The sequence below is a fragment of the Kryptolebias marmoratus genome, linkage group LG10 (genome assembly GCF_001649575.2).
Source record: "Kryptolebias marmoratus isolate JLee-2015 linkage group LG10, ASM164957v2, whole genome shotgun sequence".
In the NCBI taxonomy this organism is placed as follows: Eukaryota; Metazoa; Chordata; class Actinopteri; order Cyprinodontiformes; family Rivulidae; genus Kryptolebias; species Kryptolebias marmoratus.
Window position 1 is genome coordinate 15,161,769 of NC_051439.1, and position 11,348 is coordinate 15,173,116.

Below are 11,348 nucleotides of genomic sequence, written 5' to 3' on the forward strand. Positions count from 1 at the left end.
CCCCCCCCCTCCATGTGACCTCGCATAAAGGTCCAAGGACACACGATTGGATGTCCTCCACACAACAGTTTTTAACATTTCTTCTCAGTGTCATAGTCAGGGGTTAATTGAGGCACAACTACATACAGCATAGGTCAAACCATTAGGAGTAGAAATTGCTTAGCGGGTAAAATGGTGCCTAAAACCATTCGGTGGTGTTGTCTGTGGGATTGTGTGTCCTAGCTAGTTAGAGCTCAAGTTTGTTAATGCTCCTGTTTGTAACCAGATGCCACTTTGTCTGTTTTGGCCTTCTAGACTATGCACGACTTTGAATACCTCAAACTCCTGGGAAAAGGCACTTTTGGCAAAGTTATTCTGGTAAAGGAGAAGGCCACAGGACGCTACTATGCTATGAAGATCCTAAAGAAGGAGGTGATCGTAGCAAAAGTGAGTGGTTGCCAATGAGCAAAGTGAAAAGGGGGTGAAAAACACTCGGGTTTAAGAGGGCAGCAGAGCACTGACTGATACCTAAATAGTTCGCTATTGTAAGACTTGCACAAACACTCTTTGTGCTTTTCTTTTACAGGATGAAGTGGCACACACACTCACAGAAAACAGAGTCCTCCAGAATTCGAAGCATCCGTTCTTGACTGTAAGGAACCCCAAGTACCTAAACTAAACCTTTTTAACCGATGGAGATGCTCAGAAACTTCTAGTTCAGCCCGGCGGCATACATTCAGAAAGGACAAGTTTGACCAGTATTTTTTAAAGTGCTATACTTATATAAACTATTACCAAGTTGGCTCCTTTTTATAGTACTGCTAGAATCTTTAATTTTGAAACTGTTAACCTTTTTTGTGAGTCTTTAGTGAATGACACTTCATTTAGGTTTAGTCTGAGTGGCAGGTGAAGGCAACAGATGATACAAAGTGCTCAGAATGGTTCCTGTTTGTTATTGTTCTAAATCTGAACACTAGATATCCTTTGTTCTTTTTTTTTCTGTCCTCTAGTTCTCTGTAGATATTTGTTTGAGAGTTGCATAATAATACCAGCAGTTTGAAGGGCAGCTTCCTCTTGACTAAGGTGGAAACACCAAGTTCTGCTTTAAATGTGTTCTTCTTCTGCAGGGGCTGAAATACTCCTTCCAAACACACGACCGCCTGTGTTTTGTCATGGAGTATGCAAACGGTGGCGAGGTAAGCCATTTTGACCCCCCCCCCCCAAAAAAAAAAAAAAATGTACACCTTGTACAAATCAGTAATGCTTGCATTTAATGATCATTGAAAAGTTTTCCAATCTTCTTCTGGACTAACAAAGTCTCGTTTGTCTTATTTGTTGGCAATGTCCAGCTTTTTTTCCATCTGTCAAGAGACCGGGTGTTCTCAGAGGAGCGAGCTCGGTTCTACGGCGCAGAGATAGTGTCAGCACTGGACTACCTGCATGCTGAGAGAAATGTGGTTTATCGAGATTTAAAGGTAGGCAGGGAAACGTGTGCTCTCCTTCGCCCATTGTGGCCTCTCTTGCTCTTTTCTGCCTTTTCTCCCTTTTCTTCATTCCTTCCTCCTCCGCCTGGATATAAATAGGGTTTATCTTCATCCTGAGCTGTGGCAGTGGCCAAGCCTTATTGATCTGCTTCTTCCAGACCTCACTGCAGCTGGAGACGAGCTTGGTCCATACATTACTGCAGAGAGACAGAAATAACTGCCTGGCTCTTTGAACGAGCTGCGACCGCCTCTGGTTATAGCACACATTCAGTGCCCAGTGGGTGAAACCTGTGCACTTTGTTTGTAATTGATATCGTTTTGTAAGTTTAAGCTCACTGAAACACTTTTTCTTAGCAGAGAGAAAGAAATCCATCATTCCACGGTGAAGATGTTTTAAGGTCTCAGCCTCTGGTTCTGTGTTTGATCTAAAAGAATCAACCAAATTCTGTCAGGATGAACTCTGCCTTGAATGTTCCAGATTGATGGGCACGGTTTTGTTTAGGAGGGTTATCGGTGCTGCAGTGGGCATCTGTAGCCGTACTACTTCCAGCTGATAAAACTATACCAGCCAGGTCAGCACAGCGCACGCTCCCCTCCCTTCCTTCCCTCCCTTGGGTTTTACGAGGCAGGCTCCCAGCCTGCGAGGGTTCTCCTGAAAATGCCAGGATAGCAGGATTGGAGGATGTGCTGACTCTGGCTGGGCGCTGCTGGCCACGTGTGAGCTACAGCTGTCAGGTGACTTAAACTGAGAGAGGAGGGGGAGACCGAACAACCTCAGATCGTGTCACTAAGTGATTCTCATCTTTATGGCCTGTAGGTCGAGTTACCTTTTTATTTTGTCATCCAGTTCATTTTTATTTGTGTCGGCAGGTATTTAATTTGTAGCCCAGCATGTAGTTTGCAGCGTTTAACTGAAACGTCAATGATTTGATCCCCAGCTCCCCCAGCTCACGTGTTAAAGTGTTGACAGTATTTTTCTTATTTGCACATTGCTTTCGATAAAAGCATCAGTCAAATAAAAGAAGTGTGTGCAAAAGTGACAAAACAAAACTCTTTTTGTCAGCAAAAGGAGAAATGAAAGATGGAACGAAGTGTCATCCTTCTCCCCAGCAAATCTGTATCATTCTATCAGATTTTATTTGAAAATCGATTCCATCATAACTACAAGCGCAAACACAGGAAATGAGGATTGAAAGTGTTGGCTGCCTGATGGCAGACTTTTTAACACCCTGAGACAAATTTATTTCATGAAAAATATATAATATTGAAGTAGTGATTCATTCATTTTGTTACATCTGTTTTGTTTACCCCAAAACCAGTTAGTTAATACTAATATCTTGACATATTTATGTCTTTATTTGTGTATTATTGTGTATTCTATATCGCAACTCCATAAAAAGGGGGAAAATTGTCATTTTATGTTGACGCTAATATGTTTTTTGTTTTTTCCTCTGCTCAGCTGGAAAACCTCATGCTGGACAAAGACGGACACATAAAGATCACAGATTTTGGTCTGTGTAAGGAGGGGATCAAAGACGGCGCCACTATGAAAACTTTCTGCGGGACACCAGAGTACCTTGCACCCGAGGTAAACCCAACTTTTCTCAGGCTGAAATGTTCACTTCAATGTTTTAAGCAGCAAAAAATAAAAAATGAACTTATACATTTTAAATTGCCTTAACCTGTGTTGGGACACCTTCCAGAGCAGCTTGGTCTCCGTTAAGCTGGTATATGGGGTTTGATGGTGGTGCAAAGGGTTTTAACACATCTGTTCTAAATATTTCATGTGTGCTCAGCTGGATTGGGATCATAAGAAAGTTAACTCCATCGTGTACGAGTCTCATAACTTCTACCCACATCAAACCTTTCAGTTACCCTTCTATGTCCTTTATAGAATAATCTACATTCATTTAGTAGATAAACTTAAAAAGATAAAATCCTAGCATAAACTCCGGCCATTTGTTGATCCCAAACAAAAATGCGGGCTGTGTTGTTGGACCCCAGTGGATGGGAAGTGTTTGAAGGAAGGAGCAGCTGTCTCAAAATGCCTTTCTAATCTCCAGCTGAAGTTAATGAGTGTGCAGTGTGCCCAGGGCAAGGCACCCTGCTCTCATGCTTGCTGTCTCGGGGAGGGGTGTGGCTGCTCACTGTGGCGTGCAGGTATGACAAGTGTTGGAGCGGGCGGTGAAACCTAATATTTCATTGTGAGCGTTCGCCGTGCGTTTGCGGGTTCTCCGGCCTGTTGTCGTAAAAATGCTTTCCGGTAGAGGGGTCTTTGTGTTGACACAGTTGCCGTATCGTTGTTTTTAGACCGCATTTGGAATTCTCTGGCTGGTGGGGGGGGGGGTCAGAGGTGTTTGGCTGGCAGGACTTCAGGAAACGTGAACTTCCGCCCCTGAGAGAGAGGAGTGGAAAAAGACCACATTGGCTGCAGTTGTTGTGTGGCATCAGGGGAGGCACGACGCCTGCTGCTGCCTGGGATGCCTCACCTGACTCGAACATGATATTCCACGATGCTTCAGGCTCTTTTTTTTTTCTTATTTTCGGGAACACAACTGTCTTTTAAGACAGACAGAGCACTTTTCAGTCATTTGCACCATGCCACAAAGAAAGGCAGTTCTCCCATCTGGCTTCACATCTGCGTTTACTTCCCCCTCACCTGCTTGGACATTTGGAAAAAAAGAAAATCTTACTTCTGTAATTGTTTAGCAGAAATTACTCAAACCTGCGCATCTGAAGCTCCTCCTGGCCCACTCTCCTCCTCCACAAAAGAGCCACAGCTCATGACAGCTCCAAACTTGCCAGCGGAGCGCGGGGAGACATCAGGGGGCGTTGCTGTGGCAACAGGGTCACTGGCAAGCGTCTCTATGGAGTGGAGGCCAGGCAGTGTTACAGGTTTTTCTGCAGTAAACAATGACCTTGTTGTGTGTGCTGCACAGGAATGCTGTAACGTCTGGGAATATTCTGCTCAGAGCTGCAGAGAGCGAGGGAGAGGCAGGGAGGATAGACTCAATAATCTGCAATAACCTGACCAGTTTGTCTCTGGAGTAGGGAGCTGGACAAATTCACTTAGTCACTTTTATTAAGCGCTTACAGGAAGGAAACCATTATTAGCTAAGGGAATTGGCTGTTAGGGAACCTCTACAAAGCAATAGGTGGACATGTTTAATCTAGCCTCCAACTCTGATCTGGACTCACCGGCTTGAAAGAGTAATAGCTGTCAGAGTTGAATTTAAGACAGAATTTTTTTTTTTTTTTCCCTCATAGAAAGAATCGACCGCAAGTGTGTCCCTTTTATCCTCCTTATTTCCGTTCTCTTCCCCCATCTTTGCTCCTTTGGGGCAGTGTAACAGTATTAGCTTGAGGCTGGGGCCCAAATAGGCAGGCAGTCCTGGTTACGTATATGAGGGATGAGCTTGGCTCCTGCGCTCCTGGCAGCTTCACAGCTGTGGCGCTCTTCTACATATATGGGGCAGCTGCGGGCCCAGCTGTCGCACGGTGTGAATCACACGACAGCAGCGCTGGAAATAGAGACAGCCCAGTAATCTTAGCCCTGCGCCGGCTTCACGTTACTCCCCCCCCTGCCCTCCCAGTCCTCCTCCTTGATGCTCGGCACTCACCGCAGGACCAGGCCGGGTGCCCACAGACGCACACACTCACATGCTGCATGCGTGCACACACCCAGTTTTGTTCCTTTTACGGACACCTCAGCTTATCCATTTTCCAGGACCCTCTCTCTTAGCCCGTGGACTTTTGTGTCCATATCTAATTCTGTTAATCCGCCCTCATCTTTTTACCCAAGTTTCTATTCTTGGGTCTGAGTTTTCTAGCATCGTGCTGCTGAAGGTGTAAGAGAACAGACTGTTCCCGTTGTCTTGATTTAACCTTCAACATCCGCCTGGTGAGGTAGAATCCAGTACACGTCCCCAGACACCTTAGAACAACTCTGCTCAGCAGCACATTAGTCATGCAACAGGTTGAGCTATTCACCAAACACAACAGTGCAGGAGTTTGTCTTATTAAAAGTCATCTTTATTGAAAGTATTAAATATTATCCTTTTTGTGTCTCTGGCAGTGTTAATCAAGATGGGTTTTTTTTGTTGTTTTTTTTTTTTGGTTTATGTAAGCGACCCATACCTCTGCTGCTTGTTGATCTGTATGCATTTGTGTATATGTAGAAGGGCCTGTGGCAATTAAATATGCAAGGCTCTAGGGGAAACTCTATCCTTACTCCTAATGTGAGATGTGAGTCAGTGCTGGGGAGAGAGGAGAGCAGGAGATTTCGCTGGAGGCTGGTAGGGATGTCCAAACACGTGTTTTATTAGCTGAATGAACTGTATTCGCAGAAACGTCACATCAGTTTTTAAATTAAAGCTATAAATAAAATTAAGATATCATAAAACAAAAAATCGCATTACAACAACTGCATTGAAAGCCACCTTCCTGTCCCTGCACATCTTCAAGGTCCTGGAAGACAATGACTACGGCCGTGCTGTGGACTGGTGGGGTCTCGGCGTGGTGATGTACGAGATGATGTGCGGCCGGCTGCCCTTCTACAACCAGGACCACGAGAAGCTGTTCGAGCTCATCCTCATGGAGGACATTCGCTTTCCCCGGACCCTCGGCCCCGAGGCCCGTTCACTGCTCTCTGGTCTTCTCAAGAAGGACCCGATGGAAAGGTTAGAACATCTGCTGCCTCTCAGATTGTCCAAAACGATAGTCATAATTTAAAAGAAGCGTTTCTAATAGGAGCCCCTGTTTCCAGGTTAGGTGGAGGACCTGATGATGCAAAGGAAATCATGCAGCACAAGTTTTTTGCCGGTATCAATTGGCAAGATGTTTATGAGAAGAAGGTGGGTTTGTGAAATCTTTCTCTTGTCTTTATTTTTCTGTCATCCTCTTTTTAACGGAGACTTCTTTAACTTAGAACTTAGATCGCTGTCGTTCCCTCAGGTATCGATAAGCTCGCTCGACCTGAGGCAGCGGCATCTAGAAACTGTATACACTGTCAGCAGAAAGGCACAGACTGACGTCTGCGATGTGCTGATATCTCCTCTCCCCTCCAACAGCTGGTGCCGCCGTTTAAGCCCCAAGTTACCTCAGAGACGGACACACGATATTTCGACGAGGAGTTCACAGGACAAACCATCACTATTACGCCACCCGGACAAGGTAGCGCCAGACTCGTCACGAGGCTTCTGAGAACTCCCGTTTGATAATATTCTTCTTCAACTTATCTCAGTTTTATCTGGAGTTTGTTTCGATGTAACCACCACGTGCATCTTTAATCTTTTTAATAAACTCTATTTCCAATATATTCAGTCTGTCAAATCTATCCTCTATTCTTGCCTATTTTAGCTAATTTTATACTTCATCCATGGGCTGGGAATTGAGTTGGTGATACTCAGCTTATTATATGCAAGTGGAGGCATTACCCAGCTCCCTTGAGAGTAGTCTGCCCTCTTCTGGACGTTTAATATTATTAAACCTGAGTGGTGCACCTTTACAAAATGAATAAAAAGGACAATCAGTGAGCTAATGTCATAATTAGGTGGTAATATTGAGAAAATTACAACTAATAAAACATGAAGTTCAACTTCAACACTCTTTATTAAAAAAATAATAATTGAAAGTTGTAAATTTAACCTCTTTGAAAATCACAGAAAATAATAGAAGGGTTTATTATGAGGCATCGTTTATTGGTATCTTGACACGTTTTAGTGTCTCTCTAACAACTCTGGTTAAGGTGCAGATAATAAAGAAAAGAGTATTTAACTACAGAATGTTTTTTGTTACCTTAGTAAATGGAGTAAATTGTCATATTATCAACTGATATCTTTTAGAAGAGCCAATCATTTCTTTTACTAACTTTATTTTGTTTTTCCTTCATTTCCAGATGACAGTATGGAGTCTTTTGACAGCGAGCGACGACCCCACTTCCCCCAGTTCTCCTACTCAGCCAGTGGGACAGCCTAAAACGATTCAAACATTCCTCCGGTCCCAGCATCTCCTCCCTCCCTCCCTCCCTCCCCTCTCCCTCTCTCTCTCTCTCTCTCTCTGTTTCTCTCTCTCTCTCCACCTGAAAGGCCTTGGCCTCGTCCTCCCAGCAGCGTCTGCAGAAAGCCGTTGTTGGATGTCACAATCTGCGAGTTGCTTTTCATAGGACGGAGGAAGGGCAAAGCAAAGATAAATATTCTTGTTCTTTGTGGCCTTTTGAAGACTGACCATGAAGATAACACTACCCTGCCTTTCCCGGTTGTTATGTTGTACACTGAGCAGGCATCCTTACACCATAACGAACGGGGAAATGCAGTTATGTTCAGCACAAATTGGGCTCTAGATCAATGAATTGTGACAAGAGTCATTCATGTTCTGCATACGCAATGAAAATATCAACCATTTTTAAATAGTTTTATAGGCATGCTGTGGACCAAAAAACACCACGTGAGCAGAGAGTGTGTTGTTTGTTGAGTGGGTGATTAAATAATCCATGTTTCCCAAGTCCATTCAGACATTTTCCTTTTTTTTTTTTTTTTTTGTGGCTTCATAAGTGAATGTACCGTATCAAATAAAGTTAATCTTCCTGCATACTTATGTGTTGTAACACATGCCTAATTCTCCTAAGACTGAAATGCCTTCTTCTGGAAAGGATTTTTAATCTTTTTTTTTTTTTTTTTTTTTTTTTAATCCGTCTGTCCTGAAGCAAACCTGAAACCAGTCTGTCAAATTGTCATGCCACACCATGATGGGTCTGATAAATCAATTGTGCAATACAGTCTGATGTGAGGAAAGGCGGACATGCAAATAAGTCGAGCATGACCAATCGTTTGGGCATAAGATGGCCTGCAGTGGATCAATTTCTTTTTAAAAACCCTTTGCACGTCTATGAAAGACCCGTGGTTTCCTGTTTGGGCTAATAAAAAGCTTCCCCTGAAGTAAGTGCTTCTTGTTCCTGATGCCTTTTCATCTGGATGCTGTGCTCCTCGTTTCCTCTGCCTGGGTCGCTCATTAGCGACCCGCCCTCAACAACTTTTTTCCTTTGGGTTTTCCTTCCATGTACAGTACACTATTGGGTGCTTTCCACCCGGTGCATATGCTGCAGCCTCAGTGAGGTCTCTTTAACTGAACACGCTTCTTTAGGAATCCATCGCAAGCAAACTTGGCTTCAGGGGAAAAACGCTCGTCTCTGAATTTTGGGGGCTTTCTGTCCCCTCGCGAGTTATTTATACGAGACCAACGTGGGATAAAATGAGTTTCACTGTGCCAATGATATGCACTTTGCTGCCCAGAATGATTGTATTTGGACCCCTTTATGTAATTTATGGTTGGTAAAGACTAAATTAGCTTTTTATCATATGAGCTCATGTGATGTTGATACAATAGAAACAAGATGTGCTGGTTTCAGTAACCTCTTCTTTTTTAAAGACCGCTGAGGGTAAACTAATTCTCTTTGGAAGTTCTGAGTTTCCAAACGTACTTCAGTATTTAAAGAAAAAAACAAACAAAAAAAGACTGATAATCATTTGCAAAAGTGCATAATTCATCATTGAATGTAATGGTTTTTATTATATATATTTTTTCTAATTGTTTGTTCACACTTTGAATCTGTTTTTCTCCTTCCTATGCACACTCCCCATTTGCTGTCACCTTTAAAAAAAAAAAAAAATAGGGAAAAATTCATTTTATATTTTTTACTTCAACATTTTTTTTTGTACCTGCCCCTCCTGTACTCCTGAGACTGAGGACACCAGCTTTAGTAAACAAATAATATAAACTTTGTACAACACTCTTTTTACTTGTTTTGTTTAAATTGATGAAATAAAAAAAAAAATCTTATCAGAAGCTTTGTGAACTTGGCTTTTACTCTGAAATAAATACTCAAGGAACACAGGAACCTTGATTTTAAACTATTAATTTGGTTAATAAAACAAATTGTATGATGATAATTTCCCAGGGCTCATAGGACTGATAATTGCTGAAAAAGTTGACATCCTAATTCAGCCATTTCTTGCTAATCATAGTTTCTTTTCTATGTTTTTTGCAAACTACTTCCACATACTTTGAATGGTTAATATAGCACAAATATCAACATGTTCAGATTAATCAGGAATACTGTCCTAGGTTTTTGTAACTTGGAGACTTTTCGGAATATTTACCTTTTGTTTATAAAACTATAAAACAGTTTTAGCTTCTTCGACAAATTTCAGCAACGTTATTCAGCATTCACCCTGCATTTTTACAGAAAATGCTAATTATTTCTAGCTACGTTTCCTGCTTCGCTTTGTGTACAATGCTAATTGTCTCTACAATAAAAAAACAACCTGCTTTAAGCTGCAGGTTGAACTCTGCTGCTCATCTGTGTGAGGGGGGAAAATGATTAATGCAGGAGCAGAATTAGTCTAAACCTTTCTGTGGTCAAAACCTCCAAATTAAACGTGGCCAAATGTGTGGGGGAACTCTCGCAGCCCTCAGTGGTTCTGACTGTGTCTTGGCTGAGTTCTGGTCCACCTCTGGGCCTCTGCAGCTGGTCTGAGACGAGGAGCAGCACTCCCCCCGGGGCCCTCGGGCAGATGGTGCTGTCTCTGGAGCAGATGTTGACAGCCAGAGCTCACAGTCTGCTGTTTTAGGCCAGCTGCATTGCACAATGAGACCCAGGTTTGGGCTCGGTGAGGCACTCACCTGACAAACATCATCACAGCTGACCTGACTTGAGCTGGACTGGCCCAAACACAACACAGAGCTGGGGGTGGAGGGCTGCTTTGCCCCTGGAGTATGTTGTCTTCCAGAACTCCTCTTATCTGGCGTACAATATAACAATACAATAACTGTTACACATTTAGGCTGATGATGAATGGAAATTATTGCACCTCATATTAGGAAGTTGCAGAAAGGCACACAAGCAAAATCTTAAAGCTTTAATGTACCAAAGCACCTTGGAAGTGTTTTTATTTAACCCATTGTCAGTCAGTTAAATCTGTTGTTAAGTTTTTGACTGATAAAGGTTTTAAAATTAAATATGCTCTGGATGTCACAGCTGTGAGATCAGACAAAATTACCATGATTACACTGCTTAGAATGTGCTTTCCAAGGATTTCAGACACCAGATGGCAAAATAAAAACAAAAAAGATAAAAATAAAAACCATAAAATGCCCTTTTAGGAAAAAATGGTCCCCCCTTAAAGGTATGTGCATTGCCCTAAACAGAAAACTTATCAAATTTATGCGACAAAGTCATTTTTCTGGACTAAAGCGCCATCTAGTGGCTAACAGGGTTTCCCTTTAAAATATTCAAACATATACCCATCCATACAGCATTAAAAGAAGCTTTGTTTTATTATCAGTGAAAGGAAATGGTAAAAAAAAGGCTGTGTAAAACATTTCCATTGAGCAAATCATTTTCTAATTAGTTGAAAATTTAATAAGAAATTTGATTATTTGAAATGGTGGTAAACTTAAAAGTATATCTGTTTTTCTTGCTTTAGACTGGGCTTTTTTTAAACACTAGGTAAAGTTTGGTATGTGTCGCGCTGTTGATAAAGCCGTAGATCGTCTATAAAACGAGGGTTTTCTGTGCTTGTTTTGTTGTGCGCATGCGCAGTAAGAAAGACCAGTTCTGTATCAATAATGAATACTTTTTAAAAACATAATTTTATGGAAGTTTGTAAAGTTTTGCTGTCGTTGGTTTAATGTAAAGGGTTGTTTTTATTTAGGAATTGTTTTTCCTGCTCTTTGACATTAGAAAAGTGTGATTATGTGCCTAATAAACAAATCGTGCTACCGGTGGGCGTGGCCATCTTTTTTCCTCTCCGCACTCGGGAATCCAGTCAGAGTGAGACCTCTTTCCTTTTTTCCTCCACCTCTCTCAGATTAAACCCGTTTGATGGG

General features: G+C 42.2%; 1 protein-coding gene across 1 annotated transcript in view; it reads left to right on the top strand.

Annotated features, from left to right (window-relative positions):
• The window catches only part of akt1 (v-akt murine thymoma viral oncogene homolog 1), a 30,517-nt gene extending 21,320 nt beyond the window's left edge, over nucleotides 1–9,197 (top strand). The window contains exons 6-14 of the mRNA XM_017417793.3: nucleotides 295–426; nucleotides 566–631; nucleotides 1,107–1,175; nucleotides 1,329–1,454; nucleotides 2,923–3,051; nucleotides 5,928–6,142; nucleotides 6,229–6,316; nucleotides 6,533–6,635; nucleotides 7,360–9,197. Coding sequence (XP_017273282.1) covers nucleotides 295–426; nucleotides 566–631; nucleotides 1,107–1,175; nucleotides 1,329–1,454; nucleotides 2,923–3,051; nucleotides 5,928–6,142; nucleotides 6,229–6,316; nucleotides 6,533–6,635; nucleotides 7,360–7,439 — 1,008 coding nt within the window. The 3' untranslated portion in view covers nucleotides 7,440–9,197. The remainder of the gene's footprint in view (nucleotides 1–294; nucleotides 427–565; nucleotides 632–1,106; nucleotides 1,176–1,328; nucleotides 1,455–2,922; nucleotides 3,052–5,927; nucleotides 6,143–6,228; nucleotides 6,317–6,532; nucleotides 6,636–7,359) is intronic.
• The last annotated feature ends 2,151 nt before the right edge of the window (nucleotides 9,198–11,348 follow it).